The sequence below is a fragment of the Rhinoraja longicauda genome, chromosome 42 (genome assembly GCF_053455715.1).
Source record: "Rhinoraja longicauda isolate Sanriku21f chromosome 42, sRhiLon1.1, whole genome shotgun sequence".
Taxonomy (NCBI): domain Eukaryota; kingdom Metazoa; phylum Chordata; class Chondrichthyes; order Rajiformes; family Arhynchobatidae; genus Rhinoraja; species Rhinoraja longicauda.
The window spans coordinates 10,550,032-10,571,580 of NC_135994.1; the positions used below are offsets into that span (position 1 = coordinate 10,550,032).

General features: G+C 50.2%; 1 protein-coding gene across 2 annotated transcripts in view; it reads right to left on the bottom strand.

Moving 5' to 3' along the window:
* The window catches only part of cd63 (CD63 molecule), a 68,918-nt gene extending 49,953 nt beyond the window's left edge, over positions 1–18,965 (bottom strand). The window contains exons 1-2 of one of the 2 annotated variants that reach the window (XM_078431256.1): positions 18,836–18,965; positions 18,047–18,135 (exon numbers count right to left, since the gene is read on the bottom strand). In XM_078431256.1, the coding sequence (XP_078287382.1) occupies positions 18,047–18,112 (66 nt within the window). In that variant the 5' untranslated portion in view covers positions 18,113–18,135; positions 18,836–18,965. Of the gene's footprint in view, positions 1–18,046; positions 18,136–18,542; positions 18,775–18,835 lie in introns of those variants that run through there. The other variant, XM_078431255.1, reaches the window with a different exon arrangement.
* Between the last annotated feature and the right edge of the window lie 2,584 nt (positions 18,966–21,549).

Below are 21,549 nucleotides of genomic sequence, written 5' to 3' on the forward strand. Positions count from 1 at the left end.
AACGTTTGCGCACCGAGAGCTTTCAAACCCTGGGTTATCAGAACCTTGCAGCAACCACATGCATCTTGTGCGCGCCTGCTGCCGACAAAATGGCAGCTGCAGCCTGTTGAGACCTGCCGCTGCATCATAGAAACATGGAAAAATAGCAGCAGGCCATTCAGCCCTTCGAGTCAGCAACGCCATTCAATATGATCATGGATGATCATCTACAATCATCCATATCCCTTGATTCCGTTAGCCCGAAGAGCTAAATCTAACTCTCTCTTGAAAACACCCAGTGAATTGGCCTCCACTGCCTTCTGTGGCAGAGAATTCCACAGATTCACAACTCTCTGGGTGAAAAATTGCCAGCCCGTCTTTCCTCAGACAGGCTGGCAATGCCCATCTTGGCAGCGAGCCTGGCGCATGCAAGCAGTGAATGCAACAATCAGAATGGCCGCCTTGTATGATGTACTGCTGCAGCACTGAAGAGCTGGCGGGGAGTGTAGCAGGGAAACAAAAGAAAAGAGAGATTCATGATCCTCCTCCCAGCCACTCATTCTGTCCTGTGGAAAGATTTGCGCCAAGCTAGTCACCACTTGCTTCAACCCCCTACTTCTGAACGGTTGTTGCTCTGACAGCCAAATAATGAATGAGTCCTTGGACCCAATGCATTCCCCCCCCGGAAAGATTTGCAGCCCATTCCCACGATCCAGCCGAAACCAAGATGCCCCGTGTCACTCACGGGGAGCAGCTACTCAGGCAACAGCATTTCTTGACCAGAATATCAAGTTCATGAACCCATCCTCCCGAAAGCTGCCTTTGTGCAATTTTGATCGGAAAATCGCTCATTCCCCACCCCAACTAAAAACAAAAGACTTAGCGTTGCTATACCTCAAAACCTACACATCATGGCCTTGTGTAGGAAGGAACTGCAGAAGCTGGTTTAACCTGAAGATGCACACAAAATGCTGGAGTACCTCAGCGGGACATCTGGAGAGAAGGAATCAATGACGTTTCGGGTAGAGACCCTTCTTCAGATCGTTGCCTTGCAGGCTAAAAGAGCTGGGCTGTTTAACCCCCACTGCTAGCTCAGGTGCGTGTATAAATGCAGGCAGAGTTCATTAAGCTTGAGAGACTGGTGGGGACACAGCCAACACAATCCTTGCATTGACCAGCTCTGCTTCCTTCCCCCACTGACACCCCAGCAGAGCCCGCTGAACAGCCACTCATCTCCTTGCCTCAGATCCAACATATCCTGCCATCCGCTTTTCAAATATCAAACAACCTTGAGACTGAGCTCTATTGCAACTCACGCATGGCCAGTCTTTGGATTTCAAAGATACAATGCAGAAACAGGCCCTTCGGCCCACTAAGCCCACGCCACCCAGCATTCATCCTGTACACTAGCACTGTCCAAAACACACTAGGGACAATTATACAAATTCACCAAACCTGTACGTCTTTGGAGTGCTCCGGGAGTAAACCGGAGCACCCGGAGAAAACCTACACGGTCACGGGGAGAACGTACAAACTCCGTACAGACAGTAGCGGTAGTCGGGGTCGAACCCGGGTCTCTGGCGCTGTGAGGCGGCAACCACGCCACCCAAGTTTGGCCTCATCTTGCCCAAGGCAATGGCATCAGGAATTTGGAAGGGCACAGACTCGTTGGGTGACGAGGCCATTCAGCTGGTAGTCAGTGCCAGCCCCAGGCAAAAGACATCTAGCTACTCCCACTCCCATCACCATGGTCCAGAACATTGCCCTTAGACACTTCTCCAGATCCCTTTTGAAAGCTTCCACCAAACATGCCCCACACCCTCCAGAGTACCCCACACCGCAACCACTGGCTCAGTCTAAACATGCCCCACACCCTCCAGAGTACCCCACACTGCAACCACTGGCTCAGTCTAAACATGCCCCACACCCTCCAGAGTACCCCACACCACAACCACTGGCTCAGTCTAAACATGCCCCACACCCTCCAGAGTACCCCACACTGCAACCACTGGCTCAGTCTAAACATGCCCCACACCCTCCAGAGTACCCCACACTGCAACCACTGGCTCAATCTAAACATGCCCCACACCCTCCAGAGTACCCCACACCACAACCACTGGCTCAGTCTAAACATTCTTCATCTCACCTTTGGCCAATCGTCCTGGCTTTGCTCTCAACCCTCACATCAATTCTTCAGGATTTGAAACAGGCGTGGGATGTCCTCAATCTCCTACTTCAAAGAGAACTATCCTAGCATCTGTAGTTCATCCACCCCTCTCCATAAATAAACCACTGGATAAATCTCTTGCACAGTCCAAAACCTTCACAAAGCCATGGTCTTGGTAATGATTGGTGGACATTAACTATTGCTGGTGGCCATTAACTGCACATGCAAACAGAAACTCCAGCATCTTTAAAGATTTGAACTCGGAAGTTCAGCCCCAAAATGCAGGAAACATACTCAAAGTACACTTGGGAAGCTGTAACAAGCCGGTAGACAGGAGGACAGTTCCCCCACTCTGCACTGTTGGGTGTTGGAACCAGTGGGGCATCAGTGCACTGGCGTTTAGAACTGTTAAACCCCTGCCTTGTGATCATGCAGAAGAACCCATTCACTGTTGGAGGAAACATAGAAAATAGGTGTAGGAGGCCATTCGGCCCTTAGAGCCAGCACCACCATTCAATCTGATTATGGCTGGTCGTCCACAATCAGTACCCCGTTCCTGCTTTTTCCCCCCCAAATCCCTTGATTCCATTAGCCCCAAGAGCCAAATCTAACTCTCTCTTGAAAACATCCAGGGAATTGGCCTCCACTGCCTTCTGTGGCAGAGAATTCCAGATTCACAACTCTCTGGGTGAAAAAGTTATTCCTCATCTCAGTCCTAAAAGCAGCCAATAAACAGCAGTGCAGGCTCCCAGGTGTAGTAGTGCAACAATGCGCAGTGTATTTTGATGCTGCTGATCAAAGCATGAAGAGTGGTATGGAGGGAAGATAGCTCCATGGGAACAATTCCCAGCACCCTGGGGGGGAAGGAGCCACTCCAGCTTAAGTTGCCAAACCTGGCATCCTGAGACAGGGCGGGTACTCCACAACATGAACCACGTTCAGGTATCAGACCCACTGGCTGTTCAATACCACAGAGCAAGATGCCAACCCACAACCACACTGAAAGCCAAAGACTTACCAACTGAGCGGCAACCGCTGGTTTCAGGCTGCACTGTGGGCATACATGGGAGGGGAAGAGTGCAGAGATGAGTAGATGCACGACCATTCCTGGAACTGGTACATGTGTAGCTGCACAATAATTTCCCCCCCCCCCTCTCCCTCCCCCCCTCCCTCCCCAATGCACCCAGCCATCACCAAAGCTGTCCCAGGGGGATCATGGCTCACAGCAGACTGGCGACTTGACCCCACCCCACTGCACGGAGCTCTCACTGATCCAGCTCACTCCCACCATCAACAGTAGCCGTCTGGCCCTGCAGACAGCCGTGGGTCTTTGCACCCATTCAGACGGCAGCAGTGCCGGAGCAAGGTCGCAGTTCCGCGGCACGCTCCTGCCTTGCGCGCCACGTCCCCAGAGCACATAATGAATTAAGCGCCATTAGGCATGGTGCTTGCCCGAGGCTGGGACAAGCACTCACACCTATCCAAACGCCAGCAGAACCTATTGCTCACTGCGCATGTGGTCAGCAACTGCGAAGTCCAGCCTGCAAGTACATGAAGGGCAGAGAACGATGTTACACTGAAAACTCACCACACAAAAAATAACTTTGACATTAAACTTTTAAAAACAGCCAACACTTACTCATGCAAAATAAAGCAAATCGCTTTGTGATTATATACACAGGCCTTTTGCCAGTGGTGAGAGAAGAAATTGGAAAGCCCAATTGCAACAGCTTGCATTGATATAGTGCCTTTAGTGCATTTAGAAAATAAAAATAGACAGCAATTAAACGAGCAGGTTTTTAAAAAGGAGTCTTAAAAATAGTGGGGTTATTTCTGGGAAAGCATTGCAGAGTTCACAAACTTGGCAACGGAAGACATGGACAATGGCAAAGGCATGAAATACAGGGCCAAGGCTACACCGGGGGGAACATTAGAGACTGGGGAGATATGTTCAGCTAGAGGAACTCAAAGGCATCAACAGCATTCTACCTTAATCGTCCATGGCATAAACCAGCCTTGATCATCCACAATCAGTAACCCGTTGCTGCCTTCTCCCCATATCCCTCGACTTCGCTATCTTTCAGAGCTCGATGCTTTCAAGAGAGAGTTCGATAGAGCTCTTAAGGATAGCAGAGTTAAGAGGTATGGGGAGAAGGCAGGAACGGGGTACTGATTGTGGATGATCAGCCATGATCTCAGTGAATGGCGGTGCTGGCTCAAAGGGCCGAATGGCCTCCTCCTGCACCTATTGTCTATACTAGCCAGATACAGCAGAAGCAGATAAGGTGAATGCACATTTACCCAGGGTAGGAGAATCAAGAACCAGAGGACATACTTGTTAGATGAGAGGGTAAAGATTTAAAAGGAACCCAAGGGGCAACCTTTTTCACTCAGGGTGGTGAGTTAATGATTGAGCTGCCAGAGGAGGTTATTGAGGCAGGTACTATAACAGCATTTAAAAAGACATTGGGACAGATACATGGACAGGAAAGGTTCAGAGGGATGTGGGCCAAACGCAGGCAAGTGGGACGAGTGCAGATGTTGGTCAACATGGATGAGTTGGGCCAAAGAGCCTGTTTCTGTGCTGTATGACGATGATCCTTTCATGGTCTCCTATAACCCTAGTGGGTTGCAAGTGGACAGCACATCACTGAACACGTAGAACCCATGGGGCAATACGTGGAGAGTCTGGAGTTGTGGGTTCAACTCCCTTTCTGCTGAGGCAGGACCACCGTCAGCAAGCCACAAGAAAAACCAAGCTCCGCTTAAAACAAAATGGCAATTGGTCTCTGGGGAGGTACCAGCCTCCTGAAGACCACAACAAACCTGCCCCAAGTTGCCCAACAAACCTGGAAGCAGCGAGAATGAGAGCATGTTAAACGAGCTTTGCAGAGACTAGGGCAAAGACCTGTTTCGCCACTAACCATGGTACAACAGTGGCCTCAACCCATTGCATAAAACGATATGTACAAAGGAAACGGCAGATATTGGCCAAAGTAGTTAGACCATGTCACTTGGGGGGGGGGGGGGGGGGGGGGGGGAGGGGGAGGGGAGGGGAGGGGAGGGGAGGGGAGGGGAGGGGAGGGGAGGGGGGGGAGGGAGGGGGGGGGAGGGGGTCTCCAAGTATGATGGAGGACAAAGCACGTCAGAAAAGACCAAGCTTACACCTCCTTGCGCCATTGACATCCTGAAAGGGAAACAGTCCCACTAAATTGAAGGCACACTTCACTGGGGAGCCAAGGCAAAACAAATCTATTTGCGCATCTTTCACCAAGTTCAAGTGCGTTGTGGCCAGTGAGTTACTCGAGGCAATGATCAGTACAGGAGGAATCAACTAGCCCAGCTCAAATCTTCCACGGTGCGTTAACGACAGATTACTTGCTATGACTTGATGGCGGAGGAATTTGTAATGCCACAGACTAGAATGCCATAGAAATTTCACACCGCACATTTAACTCGCACGCAAAGACTGGTGTTGTACTGCCAGGTATTCATGGTTCCTGGTAACTTGAACAACACAGGTGAGCAGACTGCCGGCCGATAAAAAGTTCAGCAATAGTCATGAGGCAGCGAGCAAAGCCTCAGGAAAACCACTCCCAGGCCTTGACTCATTGGATCGCCCCCGACTGGGTGGGCACGTCACCAAGCAAGCATCTCCAAGGCAGCCAGCTACTTGCATTAAATACCTTCCTCTGGAGAAATGCTGGAATGTCTGCACAAACAGCATTCAAAAATACACAAAAGCTGAGTTTCAGCCCCTGCTCAAAGCCAATTCCCAATCTAAGAAAGGAAGCAAGAGGCAGTTTGAGAGCTTAGTGCAACACAGTCACAAGCTTTACACAGTCACAAGCTTTACACCAGATACAGTCACAACACAGTCACAACAGTCACAAGCTTTACACCAGATACAGTCACAACACAGTCACAACACAGTCACAAGCTTTACACCAGATACAGTCACAACACAGTCACAAGCTTTACACCAGATACAGTCACAACACAGTCACAACACAGTCACAAGCTTTACACCAGATACAGTCACAACACAGTCACAAGCTTTACACCAGATATTACATGGAGCTTGTCGTGGGCTACCTCAAGACCTGGAGACTAAAACAGAGTGTGGCAAAAGCAACCACAACGGCCTTTCACCTGAACAACAAGGAAACTCAACGCCAGCTAACTGTCACCCTCAATGTGTCACCCCTACCCTACAACCCATTCCCTACATACCTTGGGGTGAAGCTAGATCGGCAGCTGACCTACAAGCAACACCTGGAACCTCTCCATGCTAAAGTCTCGGCACGGAACAACCACCTGCGTTGCTTGGCTGGATCGTCATGGGGCGGCAGGACATCTACTCTTAGAACCAGTGCTCTTGCACTCGTGTACAGCGCCGCTGAGTACGCTGCCCCAGCATGGTGCCACAGCGCTCATACCAGCAAGCTAGACGCCACCCTCAACGCCACCATGCGGATCATCACTGGCTGCCTACGCCCTACTCCCACGGATCTCCTGCCGGTGCTCGCAGGTATCGCACCCGCCAAGCTTCGCAGAGAGTTCTTCATTCATAGGCTGGTGTGCAAGGCCCCATCGGACCCAAACATCCTTTGCACCACCTCGCCCAGGATTCACAGCAACTGGGACCTCAACGCCTGTCGTCTCGTCACCCTTTCTCCCGTCATGCAGCGACCCTCTGTGGCTCCGGTTTCAACATACTAGGAGCATGGAGAACCAGCTGGGAACAGGCATCGCCACCTCCTCAATTCACTGTCGCACCAAACACCAGAGCCCCACCCGGCTCGGACATGCCCCGCAAAGAGTGGGTTGCCCTGAACCGGCTCCACACAGGGGTCGGCCGGTTCAACGCCAACGTGCATCGTTGGGGTTGTGTCCATCAGCAGCCTGCGTGTGTGGAGCAGACCAGCAAACAGCGCAGCACGGCATGTCCGACTGCACTGTCCTCCGTCCCCCTGGTGGAGGGGTAGACCTCACGGCCCTCGACAACAGCACATTGCACTGGCTACAGCGCCTGGAGGCCGTTACATAATTTCTGTTGCAAGAAGGAGAAGACATCCGCTTTCTTACACAACACACAAGAGTTCCATATCTATGTTTGCCTGATGCTGTTCTGGCCCTGTCCCAATGAGGTAGGGCTGCTTGCAATGCCACAAAGCCAGCAAGCTCACAGCCTGCTCACCCTGCCACGGAGGCAGTGGACAGCAAAGATACTAGAGGAACAAGATGGACCACTCCGTTGAAATCGCCTATACTGAAGTGTAGTACGCAAAGGAGCCATTTTAGTAGACAAACCCCACCGTTCGCTCTGCCTCTCGCAGTGTAATCAGTGTTGTGGGGGAACAGTATGTGTGGTGATACCATTAAAATGCAGAATATATCTCATCTATCAACGCACAGATTGTTGTTATTTTTCTTTTTAAATGTTTCTGCAAGTTTCTGCCTACTAAAATGGCACCGTGACGTACTACGGTTGTTAGGGTCGAGTGGTCTATCTTGCTCCTCTAGTATCGTTGGTGGACAGGGCCCATTGGGGCATTGCTCCCAGCCCAGAGGTTTGCAAAAGCAGGCAGCCAGTGCAGACAGAGATGGGGAGAAGGTTACACTCACTCACACATTGCCTCCCTCCAAGCCCGGCCACCGCAACGTTCAGAGGCTTTGCCACACCCATGACTTGCAGCTCCCAAACAAGCAGTCACATCATCGCCAAATCACTTGAGCCAGGAGAAATTGGCAGCTTTCCCATCCCCCTCAATCAACACCTTCCATCAATGTCAGAGGGCAGATTCTTCCTGGGGTGATCAGGACGAAGGCACATAATCCAACTCCTTCCCCGACAATCATTGGCCTTACAACCTGCACCATCATTCAGCGGTAACGCACACGTTTACCACTGCACTGAGGGGGAATGCAACGTTGCCAAAGGTGGGGGCGCAACAGTAGAGTTGCTGCCTCACAGCACCAGAGACCCGGGTTCCATCCTGACTACGGGTGCTGCCTGTACCGAGTTTGTACGTTCTCCCCGGGTTTTGACCACTTGGGCTTCGGTTTCCTCCCACACTCCAAAGACGTGCAGGTTTGGAGGCTAATTGACTGCGGTGAAAATTGCAAGCTGTCCCTAGTGTGTGCAAGACAGTGCTAGTGTATAAGGTGATCGCAGGTCGGTGTGGACTCATGGGCTGAAGGTCCTGTTTTCACACTGCATGTCTAAAGTCTAAAGGTGTGACCGTTCAGATGAGGTGTGCAGCCACACCGCCAGCCCATGACAGGACGGGGCACGGCAACCTGCAGATGAAGAGCAACAGTGGTGGGGTTGATGGGGCTGCTGCCTCACAGCAACCCAGGCTGAATGCCAACTCCCACTGTTATCCACATGGAGTTTGCATGTGCTCCAGGTTTCCCCCTTGGTGTTCTGGTTTTCTCCCCACATCTCAAAGGTGTGAGGACCACAAGTTTAACTTGACCCAGCATGGGCAGAAATAGGGAGGAGCTGATGGACGTAGGTTAAAAGATAAGACACAAAGTGCTGGAGTAACTCAGCGGGTCAGGCAGCATCTGTGGAGAACATGGATAGGTGACGTTTCACAGAGTGCTGGAGTAACTCAGCGGGTCAGGCAGCATCTGTGGAGAACATGGATAGGTGACGTTTCACAGAGTGCTGGAGTAACTCAGCGGGTCAGGCAGCATCTCTGGAGAGAAGGAATGGGGGGGCATTTCGGGTTGAGACCCTTCTTCAGACTGGTTACAAGGTAACAAGTGAGGACATGGGATGGATAGGATTCCTCTGAAAGCCACTAGCCTCCTCGTTTGGCCAAATGGCATGCCAGGTAGTGAGAAAAACCTGAGTGGTAAGGTTCTATGGCCCTTCTAGATACAAAGCAAGGGAAACTCTTCCATTTCCCCCTTTCAAAACAAAAATTTATTGAAGAACACAGTCAATTAGAGATGGCTTGCAGTGTGCAAACAGAAGTCCTGTTTAAAAAAAACGTACAGAACATTTAACAAATGCAAGTCCGTCTTTCCTTGTTGGAATAGTCACCATCTTCACGCAACCACCCAGCTTAAATTGATCGTTGAAAAACATCAGGATGGCAGAAACATGAACATCACAACATAACCATCCCGGACAGACAAAATGCTGAAGTAACTCAGCGGGTCAGGCAGCACCTAGAAGGAATGAGCGACGTTTTGGGTCGAGCCTCAGCGGGCGAGACCCCAGGATGGCGTGTTGCCTCCCTGGTGCCAGGGTTCAGGACGTCTCGGAGTGGCTGCACTGCATCCTCTAGAGGAAGGGGGAGCAGCCGGAGGTGGTTGTGTATTTTGGCACAAACGCTACAGGTAGGAAGAGGAAGGAGGTTGTGCAACACAAGATTACGGAATTGGGTAGAAGACTGAAAAGCAGGACCTGCAGGGTAGTGATCTCAGGATTGCTTCCAGTATCTCGTGCTAGTGAAAGCAAGAACAGGAAGATTGGGGAAATGAATGTGTGGCTGAGGAGTTGGTGCAGGAGGCAGGGATTCAGATTTCTGGATCATTGGGATCTCTTCCGGGGCAGGGGTGACAGTTACAAAAGGGACGGGTTGCCCCTAAACTGGAGGGGGTTCAACACCCTAGTGGGCAGGTTTGCTAATGCTACACGGGAGGGTTTAAACTAGATTGGCAGGGGATGGGATCTCGTGTAGGACAGAGGCACGTGAGAGGCTAGAAGTTGGTATGGAGGGTGGTGTGGGAAAGGTTAGTGGACAGAATAGGCAGGTGAAAGGTGGAGAGTGAGAGGGAGGGTTGGTTTAAACTGCACGTATTTTAATGCAAGGGCCTGATGGGTAAGGCAGATGAGCTTAGGGCATGGATAGGTACGAGCGACTGGGACGTTGTAGCCATGACTGAAACCTGGTTAAGGGACGGACAGGACTGGCAGCTCAATGTTCTGGGATACAGGAGCTTCAGGAGAGACAGGGTGAGGGGAAAAAGAGGAGGGGGTTTGCATTGTTGGTTAAGGAGGATGTCGCGGCTGTGGTCAGAGGTGACATTGCGGACGGTTCGTCTAGTGAGGGTGGAGTTGAGGAACAAGAAAGGGATGGTCACCTTGTTGGGGGAATACGACAGACCCCCGAATAGTCAACGGGAATTAGAAAAACAAATATGCTGGGAGATTGCAGACAGCTGCAGGTCAAATAAGGTTATTGTAGTAGGGGATTTTAACTTTCTCAATATAGACTGGGAAATTCATAGCGTGAAGGCTTTAGATGGGGTGCAATTCCTCAAAAGTGTTCAGGAGAGTTTTCATAAACAGTATGTGGAGGCCCCCACATGTGAGAGGCCAACGCTGGATCTAGTATTGGGAAATTGGGACGGGCAAGTTAATGAAGATGGATGCATGGGACAGGTAGAGGCAGCTGGGATCAAGTGCATCCCTGGAGGAGTTTTGGGAATGAAAGAGTAAACTAAAAAAGGAGATCAGAAGGGCAAAAAGGGGCCAGGATATAGCTCTGGCGGGAAGCATTAAGGACAATCCCAAAGGATTTTATAAATACATAATGGGGAAAAGGGTAACTAGAGAGAGAGTGAGACCTCTCAGGAATCAAAGCTGTCACCTCTGTGTGGAGCCACAGGAGATGGGCAAGGTCCTCAATGAGTATTTCTCCTCTGTATTTACCGAGGAGAAAGACAGTAGGACGGAGGAACTTGGGGCAGTAACTGGAAGTGCCTTGAGAGCAGTCAGTGTTACTGTCGAAGAAGTACTGAAGGTACTGTCGTGTATGAAGGTAGACAAATCTCCAGGGCCTGATCAGATATATCCGAGGACATCGTGGGAAACTAGAGAGGAAATTGCGGGAGCCCTGGTTGAAATTTATTAGTCGTCCTTAAATACAGGTGCGGTGCCGGAAGACTGGAGGGGGGCAAATGTTGTGCCTCTTTTCAAAAAGGGCTGCAGGGAGAATGCTGGGAACTATAGGCCGGTGAGCTTAACATCTGTAGTTGGTAAGTTACGGGAGAGTATTCTGAGGGAGAGGATATGCGGGCATTTGGATGGGCAAGGGCTAATTAGGGACGGTCAGCATGGGTTTGTACGTGGGAGGTCGTGTCTCACAAATCTGATTGATTTTCTATGAAGACGTGACCAATAAGGTTGATGAGGGCAGAGCTGTAGATGTTGTGTACATGGACTTCAGTAAGGCATTCGACAAGGTTCCACATGGTAGGCTGCTCTGGAAGGTTAGATCGCATGGGATCCCAGGAGAGATAGCTGAATGGATAGCAAATTGGCTCCATGGAAGGAAGCAGAGGGTGATGGTGGAAGGTTGCTTCTCAGACTGGAGGCCTGTGACTAGTGGTGTGCCTCAGGGATCGTTACTGTTTGTAATCTAGATCAATGATTTGGAAGAGAACATACATGACCAAGTTTGCTGATGATACAAAAGTGAGTGGTTTTGCAGATAGTGAAGATGGTTGTGAACGATTGCAGCAGGATCTGGATCGATTGACCAGGTGGGCGGAGGAATGGTTGATGGAATTTCATAGAGAAGTGTGAGGTGTTGCATTTTGGGACGTTGAACATTGGCAGGACTTCCACAGTAAATGGTAGGCCTCTGGGTAGTGTTGTAGAGCAGAGGGATCTAGGAGTACAGGTGCATAGGCTTTTGGCACTTTGGCCTTCATCAGTCAGATTGCAGTTGTATAAGACGTTGGTGAGACCGCATTTAGAATATTGTGTTCAGTTCTGGGCACCATATTATCGGAAAGATATTGTCAAGCTTGAAAGGGTTCAGAAAAGATTTACAAGGATGTTGCCAGGACTGGAGGGTGTGAGCTACATGGAGAGGTTGAGTAGGCTGGGACTCTATTCTATGGAGCGCAGGAGGATGAGGGGTGATCTTATAGAGGTGTACAAAATCATGAGAGGAATAGATCGGGTAGATGCCCAGAGTCTCTTGCCCAGTGTAGGGGAATCGAGGACCAGAGGACATAGGTTCAAGGTGAAGGGGAAAAGATTTAATAGGAATCCGAGGGGTAACTTTTTCACACAGAGGGTAGTAGGCCTATGGAACGAGCTGCCAAAGGAAGTAGTTGAGTCTGGGACTAACCCAACATTTAAGAAACAGTTAGACAGGTACATGGATAGGACAGGTTTGGAGGGATATGGACCAAGCGCAGGCACGTGGGACTGGTGTAGACGGGACATTGTTGGCCGGTGTGGGCAAGTTGGGCCGAAGGGCCCGTTTCCACGCCCTATCACTCCCTTCTTCAGGTTGAAGGGTCTCGACCCGAAACATCAGTGTGAAGAGTCCCAGCCCGAAACATCACATATTCCTCTACTCCAGGGACGCTGCCTGTCCCACTGAGTTACTCCAGCATTTTGTGCCTATCTTTGGTGTAATCCAGCATCTTCAGCTCCTTCCGATACATATCCATCCCATCCCAGGAATCGGGTCTCGCAATGTGTTGCAACATTCGAGCGTGGGTGTGGCAGCAGAACAGTCTATATACTAAGTGTTACATCTGACTAAAGTAGTGCTTGTCATGCAAGGCTAGCAGTCAATTACAATTCTCCTCCCACATGTGAGGCAACTACCCGATGACACACTGTCCGGGCTTCAGTTGCAGAGGTGGAAAATAACTGGGAAGGCAAAGAATTTGTTAAGAACAGCCTCCTTCTACCCAGGCAGATAATCATCGTGAAGTGTAGAAGTGAAGACACAAAGCCTTTCAGTCCCTCAAGCATCTCAATTGGATCATGCCTCAATAATGTTGGCCTAGAGACGTTGAGTATAGCAGTAAAGAGGTCCTTCTGCAGTGGTACAGGGCCCTAGTGAGACCACACCTGGAGTACTGTGTGCAGTTTTGGTCTCCAAATTTGAGGAAGAACATTCTTGCTATTGAGGGCGTGCAGCGTAGGTTCACGAGGTTAATTCCCGGAATGGCGGGACTGTCGTATATGGTGAAAGACTGGAGCGACTGGGCTTGTATACAGTGGAATTTAGAAGGATGAGAGGGGATCTTATTGAAACATAAGATTATTAAGGGATTGGACACGCTAGCGGCAGGAAACATGTTCCCCAATGTTGGGGGAGTCCAGAACAAGAGGCCACAGTTTAAGAATAAGGGGTAGGCCATTTAGAACGGAGACGAGGAAAAACTTTTTCACTCAGAGAGTTGTAAATCTGTGGAATTCTCTGCCTCAGAAGGCAGTGGAGGCCAATTCTCTGAATGCATTCAAGAGCTAGATAGAGCTCTTAATGATAGCGGAGTCAGTGGGTATGGGGAGAAGGCAGGAACGGGGTAGTGATTGTGGATGATCAGCCATGATCACATTGAATAGCGGTGCTGACTCGATGGGCCAAATGGCCTACTCCTGCATCTATTGTCATTCAGCTCAGTTTAATTGAGAGATACAGCGCGGAAACAGCCCCTTAGGCCCACCGTGTCGGCGCCGACCAGCAATCCCCGCACATTAACACTATCCTACACCCATGAGGGACAATTTTTACATTTACCAAGCCAACTAACCTACAAACCTGTACATCTTTGGAGTGTGGAAGGAATTCAAAGATCTCGGAGAAAACCCACGCAGGTCACGGGAAGAACGTACAAACTCCATACAGACAGCACCCGTAGTCGGGATGGAACCCGGGTCTCCGGCGCTGCAAGCACTGCAAGGCAGCAACTCCACCGTTGCGCCACCGTGCCATCACGTAAAAGGTTTGGCTAGAACATTGCAAGGTTATAAATTGTACTTTTTTCTGGGAGGAGCGTTTTCATCACAAACTGAGTGCAATGATTGCAATCTAACTCCGGAAAGACAAAGCTGATGATTGTTTTGCCCCTCCCCCTCTGCCCTATGAAGTTCAAATGGAAATTCCCTTAGCCAACACGAAGACTACAACATGTCAGCCTTGCAACAAGATTATGTTGTTTGGCCCTGAGTTTCTGGCAGGTTGTTTATGCATCTCCAGTACTAGCAAACTGCCCAGCGATACGCATAGCTGCGTTGTGTTCCCACTAAAACAAATTCCAACACGCAACTCTCCTTTGGAAAGGAGAGAGATTGGATTGACCTGCAGAAAATAGCTCAAGCACTCTGAAAGTATCTTCGACATAATGACATAGTAAACAAGTCAGCAAGTTTCCACAGAAGTATGACGAATGAGGTTTAATCAGGCTATTCACAAACAGGCCACTTTTAGTTTAGAGATGCAGCATGGAAACAGGCCCTTCAGCCCACACCAACCATCGATCATCTGGTCACACTAGTTCTGTGCTATCCCATTTTCTCCTCTACTCCCTACACATTAGGGGCAATTTACAGAGGGCCAATTAACCTACAAACCTGCACATCCTTGGAATGTGGGAGGAGACCGGAGCACTCAGAGTAAATCCACATTGTCACAGGAAGAACGTGCAAACTCCACACATATAGCACCAGAGGTCAGGATCGAACCCTGGCACTATGAGACAGCAACTCCACCAGCTGTCACCCACCCACCCACCCCAGAACATGGGAACTTGCCACCATAGAGAGCAGTTACAAGTCAACCATGTTACTTGGTTTGAGCTCAGATGCCCATTTGGGCAGGAGATGCACCAGTGAGGATTTTTAAAAAGCCATACATGTTTCAGTCAGCAGACTAGATGCAATAGATTTAATCACTTCACTTTAAATTCCTAAACTCCTAAAAGAAAATTAGCAACCAAGTCAGGCTGGCCATTGTACTGGGCAACTTAACTGCCTGCTATATACAGGTTTATTGAAAAGCAGCATCCACATGGCCAAACACCTACCAGCATATGGAAACACAGCTGCAAGCCGGTCTTCGTAAGTTTTATTACTACTGCAACTCTACCAGTAGAGTGACTTTATAGTTAACCCTTTTGAGTATTTAACACCAAGTTTAATTAGTTAAAGTGTTAGAGAGATTTGAAAACCAAAAAGGGGTGGGAAAGATTTTGAACCTTCAGTCCTGCCAACTCCAAGGGCAAAACTTTATTTGTTACAGGTGAGCAGAGTTTAACTAAACTAGTGTCCCATCACTTAATGGAGACAGGTCAGTGGTTAAACAAGCTCAATAACACAAAGAAAATCAAAGATCAGGCGGTAGATTGGATTGAATTACTGGAGGGAGGAGAAGGGGGCAAACCCCCCACAGTTTTGTAATGTCCCAAGATTACCAGGCCTCCATGGAGACTAATCTCCTGGACACTGCTTCGAGTAACCCAGGCAACATTTTCTTTCAGGCTTTCAATTAGTTTGGGGAGAGGAGAAATAAAGTCTAATTTGTTGGGTGGGGTGGAAAAAAACAGGACATTGCAAAATAACCAGAAGTTGCCAATTTAAGGACTGTCGCCTGGGGAAACAGAGGGAGTGGGGCAGTCATGCTGTAATACTGGCTGCTCTGCAACTACTTATTTCTAAAAGATTGTGCAGGGAAGATGTTGGCAGGAAAGTGTGGCCAGCCCAAACGCGCTAGTCTTTAACACAACCATTTCCCATCCTGGCCCAGTCAGCGAGGAAAAAAAAGATAGAAATCACCAAACTTTGCTGCATTACCCAAAATAAAGCTACAGGAAACTGTGGTCTTGAGTATTTCTCATCCACCCCCCCATATTTCCACCACCCTAATAGTGCCTCAAGATCAGTTCACATTAAAAACATTAATCACCCCTGTCCGCACTTAAACAGGCTGTTGGCAGATTGCCTGCCTCTTAAAGCTCAAGGTGTGGTTTCACACCAGTTGAACTGTACCAAGTGCTGCACATCCTCCATGCAACACTTCTGCTGAAAGTGCAAAATGACAGCATGCAGAAGTCAAACCTGGATCACAGCCCAGCAGAGTGTTGAACGACCAGAGGCAAACACACCACACACATCACCCATCTGGGGTCCCCCATCTGAAATAGGGGCAATGGCAATTGTTCATGGCGAACAAGTCATAGAAAATAAGGCAAAGGTGACCAACGAGCATTGGGACAGAGGAAGGAAAGCAGAAAATGAGGGAGTATTTTTAGCAAGGGTACCTTTCCAAAACAGGTGGCGACATGCTAAAAAAACACTTGAGTGACAATCCGTGTTTGACTGGCTACAGAAGTACACACAAGGCACACAGGCATCTGTACTTATTGCGTGCAGTTCAAATCACCCAACCACAGGAAGGATATCATTAGGTTGGACGGGGCGGCGAAAAGATTCACCAGGACTCGAGGGGTTAAGTTATGAAGTAGAGGCTGGGACTTTGTAGGAGCGCAAGAAGCTGAAGGGTATACAACATCACGAGGCATAGATGAGATCAGTGTTTTTACCAGCGGAAAGAAGTCCAGAATAGAGGGCACTGGTTAAGATGAGAAAGGAAAATATGAGACACAAGGGGCAATTTCTTCACGCAGAGGGTGGTGTCTGGACTGAGCTGCCACAGGGTGCTGTACAGCCAGGTACTATGGTGATGCTTAATGACATTTGGACCGGTACACGGATCAGAAAGATCAAAAGGATATGGGTCAAATTCAGGCAAATGGAACGAGCTCACTTGTAAAAGCTGTTTCGGAAAAAAAAACTGCAGATGCTGGTTTAAATCGAAGGTAGACACAAAATGCTGGAGTAACTCAGCGGGTCAGGCAGCATCTCGGGAGAGAAGGAATGGGTGACGTTTCGGGTCGAGACTTCTTCAGGTCAGTGTGAACGAGTTGGGCCAAAGGCCACATAATCATGCTGTGGACTCTACGATTATTTGGTTCAACTACAATGATTACAACACAAACCAACTTGTCACAAGCATCATGCCTCATGCTTCATTCATGATCTCAGCCACATGCTTGTGAATCACTCAAGAATGGGAAATCACAGCACAGTCCCTGGATGACAATTCTGGAACAAGCAGCACAATACTGAAACTACTTCCAGTACTGCTCACGTAATGGTGAAGTCAGTCACTCCCTCCCCCCACTTTAGGGGAACTAAATATTTCCATTTGTTCAGGGGACAGACATTATTTCACAGAGACAAGGAAGGGCGAGAGAGCGCAGCAAATTAAGTGATGGGAGTCTGTGACCTCCGCCCTATTTGGCATATTTTAAAAAACAGACAGGCATTTTCCTTGCCACACGTTGAGGTATTAACCCGGCCCCTCAACCCCCTCCAATCAGCCCCACCCCACCCTCACCTCGAGTTTGCCCATTGGGAAAAGCAGTCGGGTTGTCGCAGTTACAAGTGGAAGGGCCGTGCCTGGTCAGACGACACACAGAATGAGTGGTCATCGTAGGATTTTGAATAAGTCCTCAACAAACTGGCATTGATAAAAGAAAATCCTTCTTCTCACAACCCCCCCCCCCCCCCCCAAACTAAACAAGGGCATTCCCTCCGCCTCGCATACAATACTCTTCCCTCTTTCACGAAAAGCGTTCGTTCCCCAACTCCAATTTCAGCCGGACCTTAACACTGACCCAAGAAGTGTTAGTACAGTTCTTGTACTGAGTAAAGTACTCAATCAACAATTTCTGAACTTCCAACAAAATTGTCCACGTAGCCGTTCCCTCGGTCGTTTTACATTTTTTGGCAAAAATAAAGAGTATTTGCTTTGGATTTTTTTTTTTTTTTTTAAACTGGAGAGGCGAAAGCAAAAGCGATTTAATTTCGGCGAATGCCAAGTGCAGAAAGGAAAATCTGCGTTACAAAAAGACTAAAAGATTATCTGTAGCAAATAGAAAGCGTTAAAGGGCGACATTTAGATACATTTCCACGGCTCACTCTGAACACTACGAGATGTGATTTCAAAAGTCATTTTTAAAAGTTTACCCAAAGGCAGTTGTGTTTCAGCACCATAACAAGACACACCGAAATGTATGTGAAAAGGGGAATTAGTACAGCGAAAAGGATTGTTTTTGGAAACTCACCCAAAACAAGAAGTTAAATACGAACATTAAGTACTTCACGCACTTCATTCCTCCTTCCAGAGCCATTTTTTTTCACTTGGGACGATAATCTGGAGAAACAAAAACATACACGTATTATAAATACAAGCTTGAATAGTTGAGAGGTCTGGGGAGGGTGGGGGGAGGTCTGGGGAGGGTGGGGGGAAGTCTAGAGCCGACAGTTTAAAGACGTGGCTGAAAAGCATATCCCTCGCCACAACTCCCTACAATCTGGCGTCTCATTCCCCAAACGGGCAGCCTGAAACACAACGCACAAACAAGCAAAGGCTAAATGAAACAGGCGGTGTAAAGATATTACAAATTAACTGGAAGTGCTCAGCAGGCAGGCTGCAGGGGACAGAGAGACAGTGAGCGTCTCGGGTCTAACACCCTTCGCAGCAGATTTGCAACATCGACTCGACCTGCTTGTTGCTTGGTTTGGCTGCCGAGAGAAAGCCGAGAAGCCCTGGATCCCTACCTCAAAGCTCAGCAATCACAGGACTTCGCTCCAGAACGACTGGCTGGCTGTTTGGCAGAGGACTGGCAAAGCAAACACCTCTTTTCCCCCCCAGTCCGCTGATCTGACGTCAAAGCCACTGCGATTTCTACTTAAAGGGGCAGGAGGTTTCCACACGCACTCACTCACCACACACACTCACTCACCACACACACACACCAACCAAGTCAACAGCCCAGCCCCTGCACGACACAGCATCCTCCTGCCTGGCTAAGTTCAGAAGGAATGCTTACTACAAACATGTGCAAACTCACCACCCCCACACACACAAATGGCTTTGTCTCCGTGCAATAAAATCTTCGTTTTTTGAGAATGATGGTTTAATTCACTGCTTGCTTTTTTTTCACACAAAACAAAATTGCAACAGCTGACTTCAACGCCCAATAACACGCTTGCAGGCGAGGCTTGGCGATTGACTGGGTGAATGATTGGTTTGCATCTTGTCACACATTCAGAGCCGCCCCTGCCTGCCTCTCTCCCTCTCTCCCTCCAGCATTGTCCACCTCACCCATATTCCATCCAAGCAGAACACATCCCGATTTTAGAGGGTTTAAAAGCTGCCGTGAGGTACAAGCACGTCGTGTTTTCACACGCAAATGGGAAGATCAGCACCTCACGTTCACTTTGTTAGTCTCCAACCCAATAGCATGAAGACTGCATTCTCCAATTTCAAGTAATACCTCTTCCATCGTGCACATCCCACCACCCCTGTCACCTGCTCATTTCCACTCCTTCCCACCATGGGTGGGGGGGTGGTGGTGGGGGTGGTGGTGTGGGTGGGGTGGTGGTGTGGGTGTGGGTGGGGGGGGTGGGGGAAACCTTTCTCTTTTAGGTCTCTTCCTCACGGCGCGGGGTGCGGCTCGGCCGCGGGGCCTTCCACCGCCCGGTGCGGCTCGGCCGCGGGACCTAACATCGCCCGGTGCGGCTCGGCCGCGGGACCTAACATCGCCCGGTGCGGCTCAGCCGCTGGACTTAACAGTGCCCAGCGCGGCTCGGCCGCGGGACCTAACATCGCCCGGCGCGGCTCGGCCGCGGGACTTAACAGTGCCCGGTGCGACTCGGCCGCAGGGCCTAACATCGCCCGGCGCGGCTCGGCCGCGGGGCCTTCCATCGCCCGGTGCGGCCGCGGGATTTTTCATCGCTGGTGCGGCTCGGCCGCTGGACTTAACAGTGCCCGGTGCGGCTCGGCCGCGGGGCCTTCCATCGCCCGGTGCGGCTCGGCCGCGGGACCTAACATCGCCCGGCGCGGCTCGGCCGCGGGACTTAGCTGCGCACGGCTCGGCCACGGGACGTTTCAGCAACCAGTGCGGCTCGGCCGCGGGGCCTTCCATCACCCGGCTCGGCCGCGAGACGTTTCAGCGCCCGGTGCGGCTCGGCCGCGGGGACTTCCATCCCCTTGCGGGGACTGTGCGGGTCAGTCGGGGACGAGCTGTCTGTCCGTGGGCGTGGGGAACAGAGTGGAAGTTTTGTTGCCTCCATCACAGTGAGGGGGTGTTTGGAGTCACTGTGATGGACGTTTGTGTTGGGGTCATGTGTCTTGTGTTCTTTTTTTTTGTGTGACTGCTATGTAATTTCGTTCGGTACCTTGGTACCGAATGACAAATAAAGCTCTGTTGACTGTTGACTATATCTCTCCTTCACACACTTGGGGTGAAGGAGTCTGTCACTGAAGGAGCTACTCAGTGCAGTGACAGTGTCCTGCATGGGGTGGGAGTCATTGTCCAGCAGCGATGTTAACTTTGCCTTCATCCTCCTCTCTCCCACCGCCTGCACTGAGTTGAGGGGGCAACTCAGGACAGAGCTGGCCTTCCTGACCAGCTTGTCGAGTCTCTTCCCTTCCGCCGCTGAGATGCTGCTGCTCCAGCAGACCACTCCATAGAAAATGGGCAATGCAACCACCGTGTTGTAGAAGGTCCTTAGGAGTGCCCTCTGCACTCCAAAGGACCTGAGTCTCCTCAGCAGATAAAGTCTGCTCTGGCCCTTTCTGTATAGCGCATTGGTGTTCTCAGTCCAGTCCAGTTTATTGTTGAGGTGGACACCCAGGTACTTATAAGAGTCCACCCTCTCGATGTCCATTCCCTGGATGTTCACCGGTGTCGGGGGGACCTGGCTGTGCCCTGTGGAAATCTACCACCATCTCCCTGGTTTTCCCCGCGTTGATCCGGAGGCAGTTCTGCTGACACCAGTCCACAAACTCCTTGATCAGTTCTCTGTACGCACTGTCCTCGTCTCCCGTGATGAGGCCGACGATGGCAGAGTCATCAGAGAACTTCTGTAGATAGGAGTCTGCGGAGCTGTGCCTGAAGTCGGCAGTGTACAGGGTGAACAAGAATGGAGCTAGCACTGCTCCCTGCGGAACCCCAGTGCTGCAGACCACCCTGTCCGAGACCAGGTCCTTTGTCCTCACATACTGTGGTCGGTTGGTGAGGGAGTCCAGGAACCAGGATGTGAGGTTGTGATCCACTCCTGTACGCTCCAGCTTGCCCCCCCAGAAGCCCAGGCTGGATGGTGTTGAACGCACTGGAGATATCACAGAACATGATTCTCACAGTGCTATCCAACTTCTCCAGGTGTGAGAGAGCTCTGTTCCACAGGTAGATGATAGCGTCCTCCACCCCGATGCGAGTCTGGTAGGCGAACTGCAGCGGATCCATTGATGGTCTCACCAGGGGGCGGAGATGGGCGAGGACCAGACGCTCCAGTGTCTTCATCAGGTGTGATGTCAGTGCCACCGGCCTGTAGCTGTTGAGTTCCTTCGGGTGTGGCCTCTTTGGTTCCGGTACCACGCAGGATGTTTCCCACAGCTGTGGAACTCTCTCCAGTTTCAGGCTCAGATTGAAGACGTGCTCCACTATCCCGCACAGCTGGTCTGCACAGGACTTGAGGAGCCTCAAGCTGATGCCGTCCGGACCAGCTGCCTTCCTCGCATTGATCTTCCTGAGCTCATTCCTCACCTGGTCTGTGGAGA